Source organism: Capra hircus, chromosome 11 (genome assembly GCF_001704415.2).
Source record: "Capra hircus breed San Clemente chromosome 11, ASM170441v1, whole genome shotgun sequence".
In the NCBI taxonomy this organism is placed as follows: domain Eukaryota; kingdom Metazoa; phylum Chordata; class Mammalia; order Artiodactyla; family Bovidae; genus Capra; species Capra hircus.
In genome coordinates, this window is record NC_030818.1 from 73,167,699 (window position 1) to 73,193,451 (window position 25,753).

At 49.4% G+C, this 25,753-nt stretch overlaps 1 protein-coding gene across 1 annotated transcript in view; it reads left to right on the forward strand.

The window, feature by feature from the left end:
• The window catches only part of KIF3C (kinesin family member 3C), a 35,943-nt gene continuing 15,217 nt past the window's right edge, over positions 5,028-25,753 (forward strand). The window contains exons 1-3 of the mRNA XM_005686937.3: positions 5,028-7,247; positions 23,958-24,059; positions 24,680-24,802. Of these exons, the coding sequence (XP_005686994.1) occupies positions 5,709-7,247; positions 23,958-24,059; positions 24,680-24,802 (1,764 nt within the window). The 5' untranslated portion in view covers positions 5,028-5,708. The remainder of the gene's footprint in view (positions 7,248-23,957; positions 24,060-24,679; positions 24,803-25,753) is intronic.

A 25,753-nucleotide genomic window follows, 5' to 3' on the forward strand; every position in this document is an offset into this window, starting at 1 on the left:
TCCAAACTCTTCAAAACATGTTCTTAAATCATTTTTTTAATGACAAACTTAAATACAGCAAAGTCTAAGAAAGGCAGCTAGGGGACAGGATATTTTCATAGATGGATGGATAATACCATTTAGAAAAAGCAGAAGCTAGGGACTTCCCTGGAGGTCCAGTGGTTAGGACTCCAAACTTTCACTGCATGGGATTCAGGTTTGACCCTAGGTCAGAGAACTAAGACCCACATTCCACACAGTGTGCCCCCCAAATTTGAAAGGTTACAAAGCAGAAGGTAACTGCCATAGGAGGTAAGGAAAAAAGAGACCCTCTGAGGCCTGGAGGGGGTAGGAAAGTCTTTCACTGAGGAGGCTGAAGGTGAAAGGGGCATTGAAAGAAGAAGAAAGTAGAGTTAGTCCAGGTGGAGCGCAGACTGAGAGCTAAACCTGGGGGTCCAGTACAGGGTGGTGGAGTTAGAGAAATTAGGCTTATGACCCAATACTGCCATTTACCGATTGGGTTAGTGTGAAGGTTAAATAAAACAAATGTAATCCACCTATTAGGTGCTCAATAAATGGTAGCTACTAAGGACAGCTCTTTTTAGTATTCAGATTTTTTAATTTTCAGATTTTTCTTTTCTTTATTTTGGGGGCTAGCAGTTGGCTCAAATTCCATTTACTAGAAATTACCCATGGGGAGCTCAGCTCGGTGCTCTGTGATGACCTAGAGGGGTGAGATGGGGGGTGGGAGGGAGGCTCAAGCAGGAGGTGATACACACATGTAGCTGATTCACATTGTTGTACAGCAGAAACAAACATAATATTGTAGAGCAATTCTACTCCAGTTTAAAAAAAAAGAAAGAAAAATATAGCAGAGACAGGAAAAAATAAGCTTCTGGGAGAAGAGGAGGTATGAGTAATCTAGACTTGGACACAATTGGAAACCCTTGAGTTAAATAATCTCACAGTGATTGAGAGCCCAGAAATTTGCAGCCCATCTAGTGACTTTGTCACATAGTCATATCTCCCTCTGCTGGTAGAATTTGTTTTTGCAAGGTAAACAAATACTGGTTTACTTACATGTGAAAATTTGCAGGCCCCAACCACCCCCCCCCCAACCCTGGTGGGTTACTGAAAAGCCAACTCTGCCTTCTTAACATAGTCTCACTCTGACTGTTACTGAGACCATACCAGAAGAAGATGCTGGCATGGGAATCCCCTGGGAAAAAAGAACTTTCATTGTCAAAGGAAATGCAGCAAAGGGAGCTTCCTCCTCCCTGTAAGGAGATGATGAGTCTGGACTCTGAGGAAACTGTCATTCAAACCAGAACTAAGAAGCAACTGTTCTGCCATCTTCACAGTAAGCTCTCCCCATGACAAAGAGGAAAGACCCCCAGGGTTTCAGTTTGGGAGTCTGAAGACTGACTAGTTACTTGATTAGCCTGAAGCTTAGAGTCCTCACAATATGGGGATATTAATATTTTCTCTTTTCCTAGGGGGTTGATGTGAGGGTAAAGTGAGTAATGTATATGATCATACTCTATTAACTGCAAATCACTCTACAAATACGAGTTTATTACTTTGTCTTGCCTCCCCATTTTCTTGTCCTGAACTCTCATTCATTTGCTTAGCAACTGATACTGATTACTTCAAAAAAAAATTTGTCAGCACCAGATCTTAGTTGCAGCACACAGGATCTTCAATCTTAGTTGTGGCATGTGGGATGTAGTTCCCTGAACAGGGATTGAACCCAGATCTCCTGCATTGGGAGCACGGAGTCTTAGCCACTGGACCACCCGGGAAATCCCAGACAAGTGTTTTTAAAAAGAATATTTTATAGAGAATGAATGGGTAAAGTAAGAATAGACTGAAGGAGACCAGACTAGACACTCCCGTGGGAAGCCAGGCCAGTGAAAATGATGGCTTGGGTCATGATATTGGCTGTGAAAAGGGAGAAGTTGATAGATCTGAGAAATATTTAGGGAGTTGATAGAATTTGGCATTTGAACAGATGTGTTGAGGGTAGGGGAAGAGCTGTTTCTAGACCTAGGGACATTCTTGGAGGAGCAAGTGTGGAGGGGAGAATGATGAGTTTGGTGTTCAGAAGTACAACTTCAGGTACTTGGACCATCCAAGTGGCTGCATGTATTAGAGAACTGGATATATAAAAGTGGAGAATAGAGAAGTTTGGACTGGTAGACATTTAGGAATCATTTAAACACAGAGTGAAGCCATAAGCTATAGTGATCACTAGAGGGTAGCATTGGAAGGAAAAGAAGACTTAGGACCAAGCTTTAGGAAATTACAATATTGAATGTTGGGGTTGAAAGAGGTCAGTTGGTTAAGGACTGCCAAAAAAGGGAGACACAGAATGTGAACAACCTTACATGCAAAGGACAAAAGGAAGGAAAATTACTATTTCATGAATATCTTCTATGTCCTGGGAGTTTTCACATACATTATCTGACTTTATTCTCACGTAAACCCCGTGAATCAGTAAGCGTTCCTATCTTCACTTTCCCACTGAGAAAATAGATGTTCAGAGAAGTCGACTAATTTACTTAGGGCCACACAACTTATAAGCAGTAGTCTCCTCCAGTCTCCCTCCCATGTGGGAGGATCTGGGCGAGTGCCTTGTCAGGTGGTGCATTTGGTGGAGAGAACAGGGCTGGAATCCCCTTTATTCAGCACACTAGTGCCAAGGTTGTAAGCCAAAACATAGAAAGGGTAGTCCAAAAACCACAGCCAAGTGCAACAAGAAAACAGTTCAAGAGCCAAATGGTCCATTCAGAAGTCAGGTTGCCAAAGCCAAAACCTCACCCAGTAATTGGTTCAAAAGCCAAGTTAATCACATGCAGTAGAACTTGGTCAAAGAGAGGGCTGAGGAAGGTCAGGAAACTTCAGAAGTGGGGAAGCCACCAGCTAAGCTTCAGGCTTCCAGCTGAGCTAGCATTTGGGTACTGGGGATTTGAAGATGGGGAGGAGGTGAGGAGACAGGTTTTGTAGAATTGAAGAACTGAGCAAATAGAAAATAATGTGACTGGAAATGTTTCGTGGAAAGATTCTTCTGGTGACTCTGTGAAGAAGGGCCTTAAGATGGGAGAATAAGGACAAGTCAGGCCCAATGCATAGATTCAACTCCCCTCTGCAGAATGAACAGGGGTAGGACACTGGCTTGTTCCCTGGACTTGAGAAATTATACTTGATTTGTATCCTAGAGGAAAAAAAATATGACCCAAAAGTGGAATGCCAAATGTAGACCTGGTTTGTCCAGGATACTTAAGGAAGCAGAGCTGTTGGGCAAGCCAAGCCAGGACACATGTATGTCTTAAGGGCTTTCTTAAAAATGAGTCTTCTCATTGGTACAGTACTTTATAATGAGCAGTAGCATTTGAACTTCACAACCACTTTAAAACCAATGGCTTTAAATAGATGAGAAAACTAAGGCTAGGGCAAGGTAAATTGTATGCCAAAATTCACACAGTTGGGTGGAAATCAGAACTGTAGCTCGACTCCAGGTTTTGTTCTATGCAAATTCTGTGTATTTCTTTGTAAAAGAAAAGAGATTGGTCAGGGAAGGCTTCACAGAGGAGGCAAGGGCAGGGTACCAAGTACAGAAGAGTAATAGGCAAAGGCACAAAGGTGCAACATGGAACAGCCAGAAGGCAACAAAACCTGGTTTCTAGTATTGTAAGGGCCTTGAGGACCAGAAGTGCCAGTTCCTAGAATGAGGCCTGGGGTTTATCAGGCGCTTGCTGTTGTTTGTTGTTCAGTCACCCAGTTATGTTCAGCTCTTTGCAACCCCATGAACTGCAGCATGCCAGGCCTCCCTGTGCCTCACCACCTCCCAGAGTTTGCCCAAGTTCATGTCCATTGCATCAGGGATGCCATACAGACATCTCATCCTCTGATGCCCTCTTTTCCTTCTGCCCTCAATCTTTTCCAGCATCAGGGACTTTTCCAATGAGTCAGCTGTTTGCATCAGGTGACCAAACTACTGGAGCTTCAGCATCAGTCCTTCCAATGAGTATTCAGGATTGATTTCCTTGGAGACTGACTGGTTTGAACTCCTTTTTGTCCAAAGGACTCTTAGGAGTCATCCCCAGCACCACAGTTAGAAGGCATCAATTCTTTGGTGCTCTGCCTTCTTTATGGTCCAGCTTGCACAAACAAATGTGACCACTGGGAAGACCACAGCCTTGACTATACAGACATTTGTTGGCAGAGTGATGTCTCTGCTTCTCTGTTCAAAGGAATGAATGTCTAGAATATAGATTCTCTATAGGAGAGTAGCTGGAAGTGAGGCTGGGAAGTGGCAGGAGTCAGAAGATGGAGAGGCTTTAATACAATATGGAAGGCTGGTGTTGGAGGAGGAGAGGGGACCAGAGTGCATGTGCAGAAAGGATGCTAAGAGAGAATCATCTGGAAGGTGGTTCCAGGAGAGAGAAAAGGAAGGCCAGAAGTAAACCAGGGCAGGGAAAGGAAAAGACAGTCAAGAAGAATTTCTGCGTTAGAATGCCTGGCAACAACCTGAAGGGGAGGTGGGTGACATGTAGGGGTCTGGAGGCAGAAAGGCAGGAGCAGGAGAGGGAGAGGGAGAGAGAGAGAGAGAGAGAGAGAGAGAGAGAGAGAGAGAGAGAGAGAGAATGCTGGCTGTGGAGGAAACAGGTGTGGGCAGTGGATACCCCGCATCCTCCAGCAGCTAGGCTGCAACCTCAACAGTCACTCCGGAGGCTGCAGGCCAGAAAGGGAGGGGCCTCTCGGACTGGAGAAGTCATTAGCAACCTGCCAGAACCGGGTTAACAAAGGCAGGACTACAACTCCCAGCATGCCCCGCCCCAGTGGGGTGACGGCGGGCGGTGGCTGCGCTGCACCCGCCTGGTGGGCGCGGGACCTGGGTCGGCACCGGAGCCTGTCATTCCGGAGGGGGGCGGTCTGCGTGGCGGGGGGGCGGTGCGGGCGGGCGATGCACCCGGGTCCCCAGCGCACTGGCCGCGCCGGGCTCGCGTCTCCCGCCCCGCGGCCCCGCCCTTGCCCCACCCCAGCCGGGCGGTTTAGCTGGGGCCGCAGAGCGGCGGCAACATCACTCTCGCCGCGGCTGCTCCGCCCCATCCCCTTCTGTTTTTCTCTCTCATTCTCCGGTGGCGACGGCGGGGAAGGCGGAGGCAGAGGCTGCAGCAGCCGCGCTGGCTGCAATGAATGATCCCCCAGCTGGGGGAGAGGACTCCAGGTGAGCCTCTGCCCTTGGGAGGGCCGGGACCCCCGGCCCCCCAGAACCTGCAGCACCCTTCCCCCCATCCCCCGCCATGGATCTCTAGAGGAGGAGGACGAGAAGACAGCTCTGCCGCCCACCCCCATCCCATTTTCCTCTTCCTTTATCTCATTGTTGCCGTCGCTGTTTACGGCAGCGCTCCCTCTGCCCCAGCATGGGGCGGGTTCTGGGTACTGCCGTTCGGCAGGCGCTGCTCCCGCGGCTGCCCGGCGATTCTGCCTAATTCTCCCTCCGCAGCCGGTGCAGCGAGGACCGGAGAGCGGTGGAGGCCCGGACTGCAGTAGCGGCGGGGCCAGCTCCCAGCATCTCCACCCTAGGAGGCTGCATGCGGATTGAAGAACGGTGCCTGGGGGCTGGGCCGGCCCCGCTGATCCCGACCTAGGGAGGACAGCAGGACTAACCAGGCTGCGGAGGGGGTCCGGGGGTGGGGGGTGTGCAGGAAGGACAGAGCAGCAAGATGGCCAGTAAAACCAAGGCCAGCGAGGCCCTGAAGGTGGTGGCCCGGTGCCGCCCCCTCAGCCGGAAGGAGGAGGCTGCTGGTCACGAGCAGATCCTGACCATGGACGTGAAACTAGGCCAGGTGACCCTGCGGAACCCCCGCGCTGCCCTGGGGGAGCTGCCCAAGACCTTCACCTTCGATGCCGTGTATGATGCCAGCTCCAAGCAGGCAGACTTGTATGATGAAACCGTGAGGCCCCTGGTAGACTCGGTGCTCCAAGGGTTCAACGGCACCGTCTTTGCCTATGGACAGACAGGCACGGGCAAGACCTACACCATGCAGGGGACCTGGGTGGAGCCCGAGCTCCGCGGGGTCATCCCCAATGCCTTTGAGCATATCTTCACCCACATCTCGCGCTCCCAGAACCAGCAGTACTTGGTCCGGGCCTCCTACCTGGAGATCTACCAGGAGGAGATTCGAGACCTGCTCTCCAAGGAGCCCGGCAAGAGGCTGGAGCTGAAGGAGAACCCTGAGACAGGCGTCTACATCAAGGACCTGTCCTCCTTCGTCACCAAGAATGTCAAGGAGATAGAGCACGTGATGAACCTGGGGAACCAGACCCGGGCAGTGGGCAGCACACACATGAATGAGGTCAGCTCCCGCTCCCATGCCATCTTCGTCATCACCGTGGAGTGCAGTGAGCGTGGCTCCGATGGCCAGGACCACATCCGTGTGGGCAAGCTCAACCTGGTGGACTTGGCTGGTAGCGAGAGGCAGAACAAAGCAGGCCCCAACACCACTGGAGGGACCGCCACACAGCCCACTGGTGGTGGCGGTGGTGGAGGGGGTGGTGGCAGTGGTGGAGAGAGGCCGAAGGAAGCCTCCAAAATCAACCTGTCGCTGTCCGCCCTGGGCAACGTGATCGCTGCTCTCTCGGGTAACAGGAGCACCCACATCCCCTACCGGGACTCCAAGCTGACCCGGTTGCTCCAGGACTCTCTGGGGGGAAATGCCAAGACCATCATGGTGGCCACCCTGGGGCCAGCCTCTCACAGCTACGACGAGAGCCTCTCCACCCTGCGCTTCGCCAACCGGGCCAAGAACATCAAAAACAAGCCCCGGGTAAACGAGGACCCCAAGGACACACTTCTGCGGGAATTCCAGGAGGAGATCGCCCGCCTGAAGGCCCAGCTGGAGAAGAAGGGGATGCTGGGAAAGCGACTCCGCAGGAAGAGCAGCCGCAGGAAGAAGGCCGTGTCAGCCCCAGCCGGGTACCCGGAGGGACCGGTGATCGAGGCCTGGGTAGCCGAAGAGGAGGATGACAACAACAACAACCACCGCCCGCCCCAGCCCATCCTGGAGACAGCCTTGGACAAGAACATGGAGAACTACCTGCAGGAGCAGAAGGAGCGGCTAGAGGAAGAGAAGGCGGCCATCCAGGACGACCGCAGTCTGGTGAGCGAGGAGAAGCAGAAGTTGCTGGAGGAGAAGGAGAAGATGCTGGAAGACCTGCGGCGGGAGCAGGAAGCCACGGAGCTGCTCGCTGCCAAGTACAAGGTAAGAGTCCCCAAGGAAGCAAGGGCTCTCCAGAGGCCCCCAGAGGGATCTGGGCTGGCAGGCTTTGCTTTGAGAATCTGCGGTCTGGCCTGAAGCAAGGTGTCCTGCCCTTCTGCCAAGTGCTCCCCTGGAGAAGCCAGGCAAATTTCTGCGGCTCTGGGCTGCCAGGCAAAGCTGCTGAGGAGCACCTAAAAGGAAACACAGACACACACAGAGCAAAAGCAGGCAGGCAGCCTCGCAAGCCAGTGAGCTTGGGCTGGCCTGACCTGCGGCCTGGCAGTCTCTGCTGGTGGCCTCCAGAACCGGTCAGGCCCATGGACAGCCAGGCAGGCGTTGAGCCTCATTTTGGTGTGGGTTCTCACTCTTGCTTAGCTGCCTCCCTTGTGATGGCCTCCCTTTGCAGCACCATCAGACCTCACGCTGCTTTGATACCTGACATTTGGATAACACTTCACAGTTTCCATAACTGTGTACGTGCTCTCATTTGATCCTTATGGTAGCTATCCGGGGTCCTGGTTGTTAAATCCCTATGTTTACAGATGAGGGGCTAAGGCTCAGAAAAGTGACATGAGGTTCCATCCTACAAAGTAGCAGAGCCAAGCTGGAACCAGTGGCCCTTGGGCCCTTTCAATTCTTGAATGGCAGGGTGGGACTATAAATGGGTCCTGCTCCCTGTGAAGGCAGTCCAGCAGTCCACAGGGCCTATTGCTTGAAAGTTTAGGGAGGAGATCATGCTGAGGGTAGGAGAGCACCTCCGGCTCTACACTGGAAACCTGGAGTCTAGGGCTAGATGTACTGTAGCTCATTGAGTGACCCTGTGTTTATTGTGTCTTCCTTTCCTCAACCCTCAGTTTCCCTTTTTGTAAAATAGAGGGTTGGCCTGGGTGATCTCTGAGGTTCTTCTAATCTGAGCAGCAAACCAGCTAGCTCCCAGTAAGACCCAATTCCCCATTACCCTGAGAGACCTCAGGGCCTCAGCATTCCCACAGCCCAAGGGACACCTCCAGACCCCAGTGGAGCTAAGCTGCAGAGGTCCCCCTGCCTGGCTGGCCACCGACCTGTTAAATTTTATTGTCACAGATGCCAGGAGTCCCTGTCCCAGGCGTTTCCAGGTCCATAGAGTCCTTAACTGTGGATTGGAGGAAGGGTGCAGGGAACCATGAGCTGATGTCTTGCTGGGGAGAGCAAAACACTATCGTTTCTTAGTCCCTCTCAGGAGTGTGGGCTGGGGCTCCGGGAAGCACCGCCTGGGAGGGAGCATGGCAGCAGCTGGAGGAGGGACAGTTGAGCTGCACACCATTGTCTGTGTTATGAGAATGTGCTGCTGCACCGGGGGGTTCTGGCCTTGCTTCTTTAATATTTAATTCACCACCAGGAGCTCAGCAAGGGTTATGCTGAGCCGCTTCCTCAAAGAAAGGATCAGGGGCCTGGCACATTTGGGGCCCTCCTGGAAGAAGCAGGATGTGAAAGGCAGGACAGTTAGACTCAGCTCTTCCAGGAGAAAGGAAATCTGGGCAGTCTAGTGCTTTCCACCGGGAAATCTTACAGGGGTGGTGTGTCATCAGTTTCATCACCAAGAGCCTCACCACTACCCATTGCTCTCCACCTCCACCCATCCTTAAAGCCAGGGGGCAAAAGAGGCTAAAAGGGTGCTCTTTGCCCCTGAAGACATGGGTAGAAGGGATAGAGCAAAGGATCCACTGGAATCCTTTCCACTGGGAACAATGGATCTCCCACTGCTGCCTACTCCTTGGCTCCCTCCATAAGATTCTTGGAGCACAGATAATGGGGCAGTCAAGAGATCAGTGGCAGAATTCTTACAGTAGAGGCATAGCCCACTGAATCTCCCTTCTTACAACTGCCAGAGGCCTTGGGAAACTGAGGCCCAGACTCACCTAGGGCCACACAGGTGAGTTAAGGAGAGCCAGACTCTACACTTGGTCTAGCTTCTTTCTGTTACAGTAGAGTCCTGCTGTTGTTGCCTTGCTACTTGATAATCAGAGTAATTCATTTTTATGTAACTCTTATATTTTGATCTCATGGCATCCTTGCAGCTATCTCCAGAGATGAATATTACTATTTCCATTTGACAGTGATGAAAGCCAAGGCTGCTGACAGTCTCAGTGACCTGGATTGATAGGTGGCAAAGTCAGGACTGGAACCCAGGTCTATGCTGTGCTGTTTCCAAGTCTTCACAAATCCCTCCATGTGTGCTGTCTGTGTGACTCGTGACGAAGGCCTTTGCCTCTCTAGGCCTTGGGTTTCCATTTGCCTAATGAGGGGAAGTCTGACGCAGCTCCTTGGGGACTGGGTGACATGGTCATTATGTGCCAGGCTTTCGGATATAAGCAAAGGGGGAGGGGCATCTGGGAAATTCCAGGAGAGGAATGATTCCACATCCTGTGACTTCTTGTCACACCCAGCCCAGGACCAAGAGCAGCCAGCAAGCCCAGAACAGAGCCTGGACAGAGGACCCCAGGCTCCCTAAGGCACTGCTGGTTCAGAGTTGGTTGTTTGGAGGATGGAGGAAACAATTTGAGGGCCCTTGAGGGATCCACTGGGTAATGAGGGGAGGAGCATGGCAGAGGTCCTCCCAGGCCTGCCTGGTTCACAGGGTTGTGCTGAAGATGAAGTGAGGTCATTAGTGTGAGGGCATTTGAAATAAATGGAGGGCATTAACAGCCGCTGGGTGGCTTCTGTCTGCCAAGCAGGGGTCCAGTGATCTCCAGGACTGACATCTTTATTTCTGGCTTAAGGTTTTCTTTCCCCTGCCATTTCAGCTGCCTTGCCTGCAGCTGTGGGAGCAGAGCCAGGCGAGAAGGATCTAGGAGCCCTCCGAAGGCAGGAGCTCGGATCCCTCCTGGAAATGAGTTTCTGCTCCCCATGTTCGACACACTCCAGCTCCCGCTTTCTGAGATATGACATCAGCTCCCCTTCTCATCCCCCCCTCCCCAATTCCCTTCTTCCAGTTCACACTGCCGCTGGGGGCAGTTGAGCAGTAGCTGACACGACCCAGTGCCCTCATTCATTCTCTCTGACTCATCTTACAGTCTGTCTCACCCGTTTTTCCTGCCCACCACCTCTGGGGTCCCCATTCCCTTTGTTCTCCCCTCACTGTGTACAAACACAGTGCCTATCTCCTAGGAGTCTCCTTTCATCTCCTCTCATATTTACCTTGAGCCTTAGGGGGTTCGAGGTGTGCAAACGTGTGAGGGTTGGTGATTGTCATCAGCGCCCTGTTTCTGGGTAGTCATTAGCCATCCACACTGCCACCATGTCTCCGGGGGGCTTGAGCGCGTACCAGACCCGAGAGGTAGGGGGAGTTGGTCAAGCCACAGGCCAGACCCACGACTGAGGTTACGGCTCTGCACAACAGCAATTCCAGTGTCTGTACACAGTGCAGTCTCACTACCTTGAGAATATGCAATGTGTGTGGGTGGATCGAGAGAAAGCCCACTTTCATTGTGCAAGGAACATGTTTTAATAACTGTTTTCATTTTGAGCTTAATTTTTTGAGGGCTTGGACTAGATGATTTCTAAAGCTTTGCTTCTAGATCTTTAGAGGGAAAGAAGGGTGTGTAGGGGAGGCAAGGGCTGCAGATGATACAAAATGCAGGCTCGAAATGAAGAGAGGCCTGGAAGAGATAGAAACAACACACTGCTTGTTGATCCCCACGTAAGTAGGTCTGGAGGGGGTGGAGGGAGGGGGCTGCTTGGCTAGAGCCCAACTCTCTCTGTAGTGGGTATGGGAAAGAGACCCTGCAGAAGCCGCCCCTGAAGCCAGAGGGATGAGGTCACTACAGAGAGTACAGGCTGCTTGAATTTTCATTGTCTCTCTGTCAGTCCCTCTTCTTCCTCCCACTTCTCAGCATTGGGGTTCACCATAAACAGTTTTGCAAGAGAAGGAGTCTGACGCTCGAGAAACAACAGTAATAGCAAGAACCATGCCATTTACGTAGCACTTGTCATGTGCCAAGCCCTATACCATATATTGTATCCAGATTATCTCATGTAATCCTCACAGACACCTTCCAAGAAGGTGTTATTACTGTTTCCATTTTATACTTGAGACAACCCAGATTTTGTGACTTGCCCAAGGCCTCGTGGTATGTATACGGCAAATCTAATTAGGTCCAGGTCAGTTTGACACAAACTCTGATCCTCTCTTGTGCTTAAAGAATTATGAATACCGGGACTGGTTGCTGGGGAGGTAGTGAAAAATGACAGCAGTGAGTGTAAATGTGTTGAATTTGAGGTGACAGAGTCCAGTGAAAAGCGGGAGATGGAGAGGGGGAGGTTTGTTTTTTTTTTTAATGGTTTTTTAGTTATAGATCATTTTTTCAAAGTCTTCATTGAATTTTTTTTACAATATTGCTTCTGTTTTATGTTTTGGTTTTTTGGCCACAAGGCATATGGGAAACCTAGCTCCCGGACCAGGAATCAAACCCACACCCCCTGCATTGGAAGGCGGAGTCTTAACTACTGGACCGCCAGGGAGGTCCCAACAGGGGAGTTTAAAAACAAGCACAGGACTGGAAATGGAGTTGAGGGGTCATCTGTAGAAGAGGGCTCAAATGAGACCCTTGGCCCTCTGTTCTTGACCCTCCCTCCCTTAATGTAAGTGACTCACAAATCAAGATCTCCTGTCTGGGTCTTTGCTGACCTTTTTTTGTAGAATGCTGCATTCAGAGGTGATGTCAGAGTCAGGCAGGCCTGATTTACCAGTTCTGAGACCTCAGTTTCCTCATCTATAAAGTGGGATAATAATAGTACCTATGTCATAGTGCTCTTGAGAAGGTGACAGTCAACATTAAAGCATTTTGCACAATTCCTAGCATGTAAGCGTTCATAAATAATAACTTCATTACTGTTATCTTCAGTTACCTAATGGATGTCTTCACTTGGCCATCTTTCTGATATGTTAAACACATCACATTTTGTTGTGGCATTCAAGACCTACCAGAGCCTGGTTATCTCTCTCCAATGTCACCTACCTAAGAAAGCGATAGGAGAACTTAACAGCCAACTCCTCTACCCCATACTTTGAACTTAGGATGTTTCTCACTGCCCTTCTGCTGATTGTACTGTTTTTATATCACAGGTTGTCCTAGTAACCAGGGAGTGAGAATTATGGCAGCAGGTTAAACTCAGTGTAAAGAGCTTCTTGATAGTTAGGATTGATCTGCTTCAAGAGATAATGTCTCCAATCCCTGGAAGTGTCCAAGGAGAAGCTGAACATCACAGTTGCTCTAAAGGGATTCAAAAGCCAGAAAAGTCATTGAACTAGGTGATCTTTAAAGTTCCCTCCTCTTCAAAGTCCTTTATTGTTAAAAGTAGCATTTTTTTAAGCAAAATATAGAGTGTTCAGTTCATCTTTTTGAAAATTAAGGTGATAAGATTTAAATGTTAATGTATGAATTCAACCAATAATGGAAGATACTTTCAGCTTTCTATCATGACTGGTTAGAGAAAGACAATGAGAAGAAAAAAATGGGAGGAAAGACAGGAAAGAAATAGAGAGGAAAGACAAATGGAGTCAGAGCTGGGGAGACAGATGGGGAGAGAGAGAGAGTGGGTGAAGAGATGGACAACAGAATTTCTGGGGAGAAGAAAGCCCAATTGGGAGAGAAAGTGCTTTAGAGGAGAGCATGAAGGAGTACTGTTCCGCTGGCATGATCTTGAGGTTAGTCTCCAAACAGAGGTGTGTCCAGTCTCTAAAGAATCCCCAATAATCCAGGGAGCGCCTATGTTCCCAGAGCTGGTCTGGTTCCTTCCCCATGTCCCCAGGGACACTAGCCGCATGCCAGACCCTCTGAGATTTATAGGGCCAGGAGATCAGGGAACTGTGTACACTGCCCTCCCCACCCCCCACCACTGCCACCACCCATTCCAGCTGAGTCCTCTGTGATCCTTGAGAGAAGCAAGTAACCAGAGCTCCAGGCTGGGTCTGGCATCTAGGTCAGAGTCCATGGCTTCTTGGCACCACTGAGAGCAGTGACTTACATTCCTTCCTGTCCCTGGCGGTGTGATCAGTTAACAGAATTGCCGTGAGCTGGGAGCATTTTGTAATATAAAGATCTGACCTGCAGGAAGTATGTAAGACATTGCCATCAGAGGTTCAGTGATTCAAGTTATGTTGGGACTCAGCAGGCCTTTTGGTCCAGTCTTAGGTTTCTCTTTCTGTGCGTTGGCTAGAGGAGTGTATTATCATATTGCCCTTAGTCATCTCCAGCCCCCAGACAGCACAAGATTGGATGAAGTGGCTATGATAATGTTCTTATTGTGCTTTGAGGACTAGGAGGAAGGGCCTGGAATTCAGCAGAAGAAGGGCACGCCCTCCCATCTGTGCCCTGCCAGTCTGCTGCCCCTGGCCAGTCTGGGGGCACTTCTGGGGCTGACTGGGCCTGAGAGCTGCTGAATCAGGTAGCCTGAGTAGATAAGAAATGGTCTCACTTCCACCCAGTCTAACCCTTCAGCCACGACAAGTCTGCGTAAGGTGGATTCCAGTGCTCTGAGCTTGTAGGGTCCCTGCACTGGGGGGTTGGTGTATATCTAGAATTTTGAATATCCTGAGAAATTCCTGGACATTAAATCCTGGTCAGATTCAAGACTTACTTTCTAGTCATCTCCCTTTGCTCTCAGATATACTCGGCTTCCCTTGTAGCTCAGTCGGTAAAGAATCTGCCTGCAGTGCAGGAAACCTGGGTTCAATCCCTGGGTTGGGAAGATCCCCTGGAGAAGGAAATGGCAACCCACTCCAGTATCCTTGCCTGGAAAATCTCATGGACAGAGGAACCTGGTGGATTGCAGTCCATGAGGTCACAAAGAGTTGGGCACGACTGAGCGGCTAACACACACACATACTCAATTGAGGGGTACCAGGCCCTGGGCTGAACTGTGTGTCTGTAATGGTAAGGAATGGACCTGCAGGCTTTCTCTTTCTTCAGGTGAGCCAGCAGAATAATAACAACAATTGGAATAATAACAGTAGCCACCATTTCTTTACTGCATGCTTAATGTCAAGTATGGGCTCCCTGGGTGGCTCAGTGGAAAAGAATCCACCTACCAATGTGGAAACACAGGAGACATGGGTTTGATCCCTAAGTCAGGAAGATCCCCTGGAGAAGGAAATGGCAACCCAGTTCAGTATTCTTGCCTGGAAAATTCCATGGACAGAAGAGCCAGGCACGCTGCAGTCCGTGGGGTCTCAAAGAGTCAATCGTGACTGAGCATGCGTGCACAATGTCTAGTACTCACTGTATTCTCGAGTTGTTTTATTTAGTCCTCACGCTAGCACCATGAAATAGTAGTGTTTTAATCTCCACGTGACAAATGAGGATACTAAGGCACAGTAATGAAGGAACAATTTGAGGTCACATGCTTATGAATGTTAGCCAGGAATATGAACCGGTATCTGCTTGATTCCAAAGCCCACGATCTTTCCTCCACCCTGTATCACCAGCTCAGAAAGGGGGCTTCATGCCAGATCCCTGGCTAATAGACCCCAGTGGGAGCTGTTGTCTGCTGAGATGCTTAACTCATCTCTGTCCTTACACATGATGCAAACCCCAGCCTCAGACCTCCGTCTGGGACCGTTCATTCATATAATCAACAAATCTTGAACACTATGGCCAAGAATATAAATCAATAGGTAGGGTTAACTTTGTCTTTAAATTGTTTAAATTTCTGGAGTGAATCACAGGAACTCACTAATAATGGTTATCTCTAGGGGTTTTATTAATAATAGGAAGGAGGCTTTTTTCACCTTTTTTTTTTTTTTTTTTAATTTTAACAGCAAGCATATAGGGCTTCCCTTGTGGCTCAGTTGGTAAAGAATCCTCCTGCAATGCAGGAGACCCTAGTTCAATTCCTAGGTCAGGAAGATCTGCTGAAGAAGGGATAGGCTACCTACTCCAGTATTCTTGGGCTTCCCTTGTGGCTTAGCTGGTAAAGAACCTGCCTGCAGTGTGAGAGACCTGGGTTTGATCCGTGAGTTAGGAAGATCCCCTGGAGAAGGGAAAGGCTACCCACTCCAGTATTCTTGCCTGGAGAACTCCATGGACTGTATAGTCCATGGGCTCATAAAGAGTCGAGTGAGCGACTTTCACTTTCACTATATTACTTTGTTAAAAACAAATCTAGAATTTTTAAGGGAGAAAAATATGTAAAAGAAATGTGTTAACACATGGTTGGAAGATTGGCTTAAATGAATAATTGAGGGAGACCCAGGGTCGAGAATAATTCTTAATGGTACTCAGTTTTTGGTAATCCTGTGACTTGGACAAGTCAGTTCCCCTTCTGGTTCTATAAGAAACGATCAATCAATGATTCCTTGCTTTCTGCACTATTTGCTGATTCACGGTGGAAGCAGCAGGTCAGGAGCCCAGGTTTAGAGACCAGCCTGGATGAGGAACAGTAAGGGCTGGAAAGGAATAACCAAGCATTGCCTGGAAGCTGGAGGCTGAATGACCCAGGGTCTGTAAACTACGGAGTCTACACTTTATGCATCCTTAGGTCTCATCCAGTTCTGACATTGTATTAATAGCGTCCTTTTGTCTGGCTGGGTTTTTTCCCCAGTGTTGGAGAGAAACCCTTTAGGACAGTGCAAATAAGTGAACGAAGTAGAGGAGAAAGACAAAGTTAAGGATCAGATCTGAAGTGATCATGCTTTTCCTACTCAAGCAGATGAGCTGATTTTTTTCTTCCTGTTTTTCTCCAAGGTGGACTGAAGCGTTTCTGGGCATTCGTATCTTGTCCAGTGCAAGACTGGAAGTGGAATCCAGCTCATCTCATTCTCTGGCCAATATGTTTCCTGATCTCTTAGTTCCTTCTTTTTTTGGCTGCACTGGGTGTTCGTTGCATGAGGGCTTTCTCCAGTTGCAGTGAGCAGGGGCTACTCTTTGTTGCGGTGTGAGGGCTTCTCATGGAGATGGCTTCTCTTGTTATGAAGCAAGGGCTCTAGGCCCATGGGCTTCAGTAGCTATGGTGCTCAGGCTTAGTTGCTCTACAACATATGGAATCTTCCTGGACCAGGGATTGAACCCATGTCCCCTGCATTAGCAAGTAGATTCTTATCCACTGTACCACCAGGAAAGTCCTAATTTTTTCTTCTTTTGGATGAGAAAATTACTAGCATGTAGTGTTTTGAGGCATCCAAGGAGACCCAAGGCAGGAACTCAGACTCAGTTTCCTGATTTATGTTCCTGAGGGCAGAGAATCACTGAAAATAGCATTCTTCCCCTCGCCATTGTTTCTTTCATTTCTTTTTCCCTTACTGCTGGTTCCTCAAGATCTATAACCAGAGGCCACAAAAGGAGAAACAGGTTTGTGACTGTAGGCGTGGCTGTATTCCCTAAGAGGTGGGACCCAGGATTGCTGCACTGGTTGTTTGTTCTGTGTGATGAGTGGTGGATAGGTGTCAGGTACTGCAACAGGAAGTAACCTCTGACATTTGATTGTACATTATCATTTACTAGGTATTTCTTCACCTGTTCTCCAGCTCACCATTCTTACCAAAGCCTGCAAGGTTAGTGAATATTTGCCCCATTTGACAGATGAGAGAAACAGAACTCCAAGAGCTAATGCCCTAGATTTCTTAGCAAATAGGATGGCAGAGTGTGTGCCAGGATTCATGTTCTCTAATTGACAGGCCTGGTGCTCTTTGTTTCTTTCCACTATGGAACTTGTGAGGTGGCCCTTCCTGTGAGCATTGGGGCTTCACCCTCTCTCAGGGACCCTAGTGATACTGATGCCCTCCCCACAAGCACACACTTAAGAGCCCTATCCCACTCATCTCAGAGGCCCCCATAAGAACTTCACACAGGCAGAAGCATCTTCAGCAGAACCCTGCCTGTTTCATCTGGAAGAGAAAGAAATGGTGCCCTGAGCTTTCCTGATGATTCCTGAGTTGGCAAAGGTGCAAAGACCAAATGCTACTTTCCCCCAAGGCGCTTTCCTGCTCAAATCCAGGAGAAAACTGTGGCACAAGGACTTGGAATCAGGAGGCTGGTGTTTAAATACTACTTCTGCCATTTACTGTCTCCATAACCGTAATCTAGTCACCTCACCTGTCTGAGGATGGGATCATATTCATTATCTCGTGAAGTTCTTGTGATGATTAAATAGGATGATAAATGCAAAAAGGACCCAACCCAGGCATATGGCAAATGGCAGCCAGGATTCCTGTCTCTCGCAGAATGTCATAGGTTAGCTGGCAGTCACAAGGCAGAGCCTGTTTGGCTTCTCTGTAAAATCATACTTGATGGTATCTCCTCAGAGGGTGGCTGGCTGCGCCTGGCTGTCTCCTTGCTGGTTTTCCAGACCAGCGTTTAATGAGCACTGGGCCTCCTTTGTACTCCTGATTTTGCACTTTAGTTGCTCCTGGGATGGGAAGAGGGCAGCTTCTGAATATCCCAGGCTGTATCTGCAGGCTGGCCTGGTCCCTGTGGTGATCTTTGCTATTAACTGGGAGAATTTTGCAGGAACTAATAATGCCTGTGGCCGGGGATTTGTTATGTAAGTGAATTTTGAAACACTCCAGTCAGTAACATTCGGGTAACAAAAAACGTGTTACTATGTCTCCGGTCAGTAAATTGCTAATTGTCACAGCAGCTGACCTGCCTCTAATACCCTAAGCAAAGGCCCTAATCAAATTGGGAAATTATTTGGAAAGTGTGTAGTCAATATAGGAACGGATATACATGTGCATGTGTGTGCTCAGTCACTTCAGTCGTGTCCCGCTCTTTGCAACACCATGGACTGCGGCCCACCAGGCTCCTCTGTCCATGGGGTTATCCTGGCAAGAATACTGGAGTGGGTTGCCATTTCCTCTTCCAGGGCATCTTCCCGGCCTAGGGATTGAACCCACGGCTCCTGCATTGGCAGGCAGATTCTTTTATCACTAGCACCACCTGGGAAGCCTCAACAGATACACATACCGACTCCTTAATTATGAGTTCTAGACTTAGAAGTCTTCATCTCTGGCCTCAGTTTCCTCCTCTGTGAAGCACAGGGCATTGGGGTTGATGATTCCCTGAGGTCACCTTAATTGTCTGGTGATTTGTTTCCCTCTCACAAGAGTCAGACCATGTCCTTGCAACTCCCTGCCCTGTTTTCCGCCCCCACAGCCTCTGCTGGCCTTTAGTTACACTGGACATATTCAGAACCAGTAGAACCAAACCCAGCCCTGTCTACAGGCTCCACCCACCTGGACTCTTTTTCCCTGAGAAATCGCAAAGGCAGCATTAACTGGGGCAGCTAAGAGCTCTGGGGAACTTTTCCTGGGAACTGGAAACCCCATATTCTGCTTTGTACCCTTCCAGCCTGAAGTGGGCTTAGGGATTTGAGACATCCTTGTCCCCTGCCCTCCTTAGGTGATAAAGGCAGAGATCTCTGAGGAAAAGGAGGAGATGGTTACTGGTATCCTTAGAAAAATGAGAAAAGCAAAGAAGAAAAAAACCACCACAAAACTGTTTCAAAGCGAAGAACCAAAGCCACGTATGACATGTCTCAGAGCATGGGGGTGATGCAGGCAGCGATGGACTGAGGCTGGGGAGAAGAGGGAGCTCAGACTCTGCACCTGGATTGGGGCCCACCCCCAGGTTTTTGTGCCAGGACCAGCCCCCTTTTCTAGCACAAGACAAGTTCTATCAGGCTGGCTTGAGTGACAGTGTAGGCTGGGCCAGTGGACAAGACTTGGCAAGAAACCAATAAGGCACATTTGGCTGTCATTCAGACCATGTCTGTGCTGGGTCCTGGCGGGTCAGGCAGAGACGTGTAGGAGCAGTGGACGAATGGAATGGGGTGATACGGGCAGTCAGGCATCTCCCAGAAATTTTCTGCCTGGAGCCCAGGCCCTGGCCAGAAGGAAAAACCCTGAAACAGAGTTCCAAGGAGGAGGCCTAACACGAAGTCAAATGAGCAAGAACCAAGACAGAAACCAATCCGGGGCACGATGGCATGAGGGTGGCAGTGGGAGGAGCCTTGGGACTTGGCGGCCCTGGTAGCCTTGACTGATACATCAGATTCCAGGCCTCATGGGCAGCCTAAAGTCTGCCTGTGTCCAACTTCTTGAGCTGGGTGTGGGTAGCCGGAGAAGGTGGGGGCTGAATAAACAAAGAATTGTTTTAAGTCACGTCCATCTCCTCACTTTAAAATCACCAAAACACAAAAAAGCAAGCATAAAAAAACGCATGTTGGAAGAGGGGAGAGCAAACCTTTGCAAGCCTACCACAGAGCTACAGAGAATATAAATAGGAGACTCAATTTTATATCTATTGTTAAGCCAAATTTAAAATCATGATAATACTTCATGACTATGAATAAAAGCGGTTCCGTTATTTATTGCCAGCAGTGGTTTTAAGTGGTAAAACTGTTAGAAAGGTAACTTGACAGTATGTTCTCAGATATACAAAATGTTTATAACTTTTTGTCCACTTCTGTAATTTCCTTCTAAGAAAATCATCTAAAAGATAAAAAATTGGGAATTTTCTGGCAGTCCAGTGGTTAGGACTCCATGCTCTCACTGCTGTGACCCAGGTTCAACCCCTGGTCTGGGAACTAAAAGCCTATAAGCCGAGCAGCATGTCCAAAAAAATTGTATGCATAAGAGTGTTTCTTGTAAACATTAACCAGCCAAACAAAATTTCTTATAATGGGGTTTATATTATAAATTATCCACTCTAAATATTATGACTCCTCTGTCCATGGAATTCTCTAGGCAAGAATACTGGAGTAGGTAGCCATTCCCTTTATCAGGGGATCTTTCTGACCCAGGTATTGAACCCGAATCTCCTGCATTGCAGGCGAATTCTTTACTGTCTGAGCCACCAGGGAAGCTCAAATATTATGCAATCATTAAAGTAACAGAAAATTCTTTTGTTTTTAAATTTTTGTTGGAGAATAGTTGATTTACAGTGTTGTGTTAGTTCAGGAAATTCTTGAGCTATTTGATAGAGTGGAAATAGCAAGATATAAACTTATATTTTGGAGAAGGAAATGGCAATTCATTCCAGTATTCTTGCCTGGAGAATCCCAGGGACAGAAGAGCATGGTGGGCTGCTGTCTGTGGGGTCGCACAGAGTTGGACACGACTGAAACAGCAGCAGCAAACTTATATTTATCCTATGTCTATAGATATGAAAAATGATGTGTGCATATGGAAAAATCTGGGGTAAAAAGCTAATTTATATGATGAAGAATATGTGAATTTTTTTTCCAGTTTGTTTTATTTCTGTGCTTATTTTGACATTAGTGAATTTTTTTTTTCTGAAAGCAGAGAAAGACAATAAAAGGTTAAAAATATGTCCCCAGAATCCCTTGATGAACTGTGAGTTATTCAATCCAGTACTCTTGAGATATCACATTCCATAAATATATTATCTTCTGTAAAGATGAACTTCCCTTTGTCCTAAAAATTCAAGGAATAAGCTCTTATTCTCCCTACCACAGGTTGATTAGAAAAGCCTAGATCTTTGCTTTTCACACCTTTTGATGGTGTTGTTTCCAGGTCCATTCTCTTAGCCTTTCTCTGTCTTTGCCATCTGAAGAGTCCTAATTTTTTTAAGCCCTTGCATGGTTTTAGCCGCCCTTTTCTGAATCTTCTCTCTCCTTCAAGTCCCCAGAGAAGCAGTGAGAGAACTGTAGACAGTCCTCCAGATTCAGCTGCATCATGGTTTTATATTAGGGTAGAATGATTTTTGCTTTGTTTCCAAAAAAGCCTTGGTGATGGTACCTGGCCAGATACTATTGGCTTTTTTAGCTGTGGCAGCATATTAAGCCAATGTATTCTGGGAACCGTAGAGAATTACTCCTCGCTTTTCCTCTTTTTGTGGTTTATAACTGACTGCTCACAGCTATCACTTAATGAAGATTTAGGATTACTTTTTTCCCCAATGTAAAACTAATTGAAGCTCATCTGCCATTTTTTGGTCCTTTCACATGGCCTAGAAATTCTCCTGCTCTTTCCCACCTGCAGGGATTTGGGGGCATCTGTGAAGTTGGCATTTCACCCTGTGCACCCTTTCTTGCATGACTTCTGACATTTCAACATTTTTCCATCTGGAGAGATGCCTGTTGGTTTCCTTCCCCTCCCCTTTCTCTGTTCCCTCTCCCCCTCCCCCATGGAGTAACCGCTGATGTAGGACCGTGCCAGGAGCATTTTAACCTCTTAAGTTCTGGCCATTGGCTTCCTCGTGGACTGGAATAATCTAGTCTGTCTCTGTAGAGTAGTCAGACATGATTCCTCTTGCTGGAAAATGCTGCTTTTCTATTGGCAGGTTCTGCTTCCTAAAACACTGCACAGTGTCTGTGGTAGGAAGAGCCTGGGCTTGGGAATCAAGCAGACTTGGGTCTGGAGTCTCCGTTTATATGCAACCGCCATGGTGTGACCTTGGATGGATTACTTAACCTCCCGGAGCTTTCATCAGAAAAATGATGGTGCTTATAGTTTGTCCCTAAAGCATGTCACACAGGTTACTGGAGGGGGTCTCAGATGCTGATTCACTAGGCCTGTGGAGGGCCGGAGATTCTGCATTTCAAACAAGTTCTCAGATAATGCTGGTTCTGGGGACTGCAGAAAGCAGTGATTCTCCAATTTGATTGCACCCCCAAATCCCCTGGGAACCTTTAAAATCCACCGATGCCTGGACCTCAACATCTCCCTGCTGCTGCTGCTGCTGCTGCTGTTGCCGCTAAGTTGCTTCAGTCGTGTCCGACCCTGTGTGACCTCATAGACAGCAGCTCACCAGGCTCCCCCTTCCCTGGTATTCTCTAGGCAAGAACACTTGAGTGGGTTGCCATTTCCTTCTCCAATGCATGAAAGTGAAAAGTGAAAGTGAAGACGCTCAGTTGTGTCCAACTCTTAGCGACCCCATGGACTGCAGCCTACCAGGCTTCTCCATCCATGTGGTTTTCCAGGCAAGAGTACTGGAGTGGGATGCCATTGCCTTCTCCCCACCACCTCCCTACCCTCCTCCATTTCCAGTTTAACTGGTGGTATGGTATAGTCTGGGATTTCCCTGGTGGCTCAGACTGTAAAGAAACTGCCTGCAAGGCAGGAGACCCAGGTTTGATCACTGAGTTGGGAAGATCCCCTGAAGTAGGAAATAGCAACTCACTCCAGTATTCTTGCCTGGAGAATTCCGTGGACAGAAGAGCCTGGAGGGCTACAGTCCACAGGGTCACAAAGAGTCAGTTGGATACGACTGAGCGACTAACACTTTCAGGGTGTAGTCTGTTCATTGAGCCTTTTAAAAGCTCCCTAGGTGATTCTAATGTACACCAAAATCTTGAGATCCATTGCTTAAAGGGTTATGAGCAGAAATAAGTGTGAGACACCTGGCACATAGCAGGTGAGGAGAAAAGAATTATTTTCTTTCTCTTGATTCCTTGCCCTGTGCTTCTCTCTCCACCCTCATCCCCAGTCTTTAAATCAGGTAGAAAAAAGCAGGGCATCAGCTGTGGCCCTGTGCCTCCCTTACTCGAATCTTCTCTAGAGCATCTGGTTTGGGAGAAGCCCCACCTCTGACCCCCTCCAGAAGCCACCTTCAACCCCTGTCCTGCTCTGTCATCCATGATGTATGGGATACAGGGACCCCCTGCTCTCTTGCCAGCACTCCCTGCTTTGAGAGCCCTCAGTCGATCAGCAACTTCCACTGGGAAGAATTCCAGTGGGGAGGCAGCCAGTTTCTTTTGGTGGCTCAAGGTGATTTCAGCCTTCCAGGAGGCCTGGGATGAAATCAGAGAACAGCTGGGCAGCACCCTCAGACTAGCAACAGTGAAAATGCATTTTATGTAGTCACAACTGGCACAATTTATCCATGGCTGTTATTCTTTAAGCTTCAGATTCAGTGAGCACCTACACAATGTCTGTGCCAAGCACCAGGTGAGGGGCTGCGCATAGCACAGGGCTCAGTGGGGAGACTGGTTCACCTCTTTATTAACCAGCTGCGTGACCTGAAGCCAGTTGCTCTTAGCTTCCTTCCTTATTGATTGAGGTCTCTCTGGGGGTAAAGTTGGAGGCACCTGGCCAGTAACGCTCAGCGGATGTCTGTTGGCTGTCTTTCTCAGAGCAGGGGTGGCCCCAGGGTTACAGATGTGAGAGATGAAGGGTATTTGGGCTGAGACCTTGCAGTGAGTGGGTGGAGCTCAAGTCTTTCTGGCCATCTCCAAACGCCGGCTGCTTCTGGGGCCCCAAATGCCCTTCAGTGCTGGGGAGTCTTCTCCCGATGTCTTTTCTTCTGTTTTCCAGCTGAAGAGCAGACCCTTTCCTGCTGCCTGAATGAGAGCCCCCTTCCTGAGTCAGGAGCCAGTTAGCTAAAGGGCCAGGCTGCTCAGAGACTATATCCTGCATCTCCCTGCCTCCTGAACACCAGCTGGTCCTGGTTGCCAGGATTAGATCGCCGCCCGCATTCCCTTCCCCGGGCATGATGAACCAGCCTTCCTTCCGTATCCAAAGCAAACAGATCAGGTGCCCTGTATTCTCTGAGGGCTTCCCTGCCTTGTCTCACCTAATGGTCTTGCTTACAATGGGAGCCTTGTGCTGGGGCCCACGAGGCTAGAGGGGAAAACTTCCTTCTTGGTGAGGGTCATGAGCCCCCATCTGGGACATATCTTCTGTTCTCGCCCTGAAGGGCAGGGAAGCCAAACCTCTCAAGCTGGGGCTGCTCTGGCCCTTTGAAAACCCATCTCTTTACCCCTCTGTGTCCCCAGGCCATGGAGAGCAAGCTGCTCATCGGGGGCAGGAACATCATGGATCACACCAATGAGCAGCAGAAGATGCTCGAACTAAAGAGGCAGGAGATTGCCGAGCAGGTGGGGCTTCAGGTCCCTGGGGGGTGGTGCATGGCCTTGAGGTCAGGTCTGGGGGGCTGAAGGCAGTGAGTCATCATGAACTCAGGGTCCCTGGAATTACAGGGCTGAAAACCTAACTCTGTGCATCCTATGGGTCCACCTGCCCAGGTGCTGGCTCTCCATGATGTCAGCTTCTACAGGGCACCCGATCCTAATTCCCAAACCTTCCACAAAGGTGTGAGTTCTTCACCAACTGTTTCCGAAAGCATCAAGAACCACAGTTTGTTGGTCTTATCCATCAGCTGTGATACTACACAGGAGAGGCTGAGACAGCTGAAAAGCCAGTACCTGGGCATCAGTGGATGTGGTAGACGGCCCTGGAAGCCCCAGCGGTTAGGGGCGGGGTCTCCTTCCACGTGGGGCAGTGCCTGCAAAAGCATGGCCCTGTGAGCTGGGAAGAAGGTCCAGAGAGGCCTCCACTGAGGATGGGGTGGGAGCGATGGACCTGGGCTGTGAGAACCTCTCTGTGTCCTCCTGGCTCCTGTGGCCACAACGGAGCCAGGTTCCATGACAGGCAGAGCTCCCTTGGGTCTTGCCGGTATGTGCTGCTCCTCTGAGCCCTGTCCCCTGCCCCCACCTAGAAACGCCGTGAGCGGGAAATGCAGCAAGAGATGATGCTCCGGGACGAGGAGACCATGGAGCTCCGGGGCACCTACACATCCCTGCAGCAGGAGGTGGAGGTCAAAACCAAGAAACTCAAGAAGGTAAGTTGGCACAGCAGGACCCTGGGTCTGGGTGTGTGTGAGGGCCTGGCAGTCACCTGCCCAAGGCAGGTTGTGCTTTAGCGACCCCTCCCCACTTTGCTTGACCGCTGACCCCTTGAGTTACGTTGCCTGGGTGCTGGGGTGAGGAGCCAGGGGATGCAGGGGTCTGGGTGGAATAGAACCTTTTCTCTTGCTTCAAGAGGGGCCTGAGAGGCTGGGAATGCTTTCACTTCCACTCTGCAGGTTTGCTGCCCTCGTCCTGGGTCACTTGCCCCTGTCCTGCAGTGTCACCAGTGAGTCACTGTTTGGATAGTCAGGCACTGAGCAGGCCAGGGGAGTGGAGACTTGAGCCTGGGAAAGCTCAGAGAGGAAGCACAAGGCCCTCCAGAGATGAGAGTATTGGCCACCAGGACCCTGTGAGGTCCATGGCCAGGGAATGGCAGGCGCATGAGCTGAGGGCCTAGGGCAGGAAGCCGCAGATTCCAGCTTGGATTCTGGAAGAGCCTGGAAAGCCCTTGCATTGCTGAGGTGGCTGCTCCAGAGCAGGCCCGGCAGAGGCCCAGCTCCAGTGGCAGTTTCCAGTTTCCATACCTCGCGGTGTGTTAGGAGTGGGACAGACAGTGGGGTCGGGGTTGCCCTCCCCACACCCCTCCTTTTGAGAGCCTCTGGAGAGGCTGGAGTGGGATAGGCCACCTTGCAAACTGGCTGAGGCTCCCCTGAACCCTGGACCAGTAGTCCTGATACTTGGGTCCTGATTCAGGCTCTTCTGCACCTTGTGTGTGACCTTGAGCAAACCTGTGCCTGAGTTTCCTATCTATAAAAAGAGGGTGTTGGACCAGAAGATTCCCCAGGTCCCATCAAACTTGAGCATTGTACGATGTGGACAGCAGCTGAGAGTGAGCGGTGTAGGAGGGACGAGGCAGCCCTTAAAATAACCCGACCTGATGGATG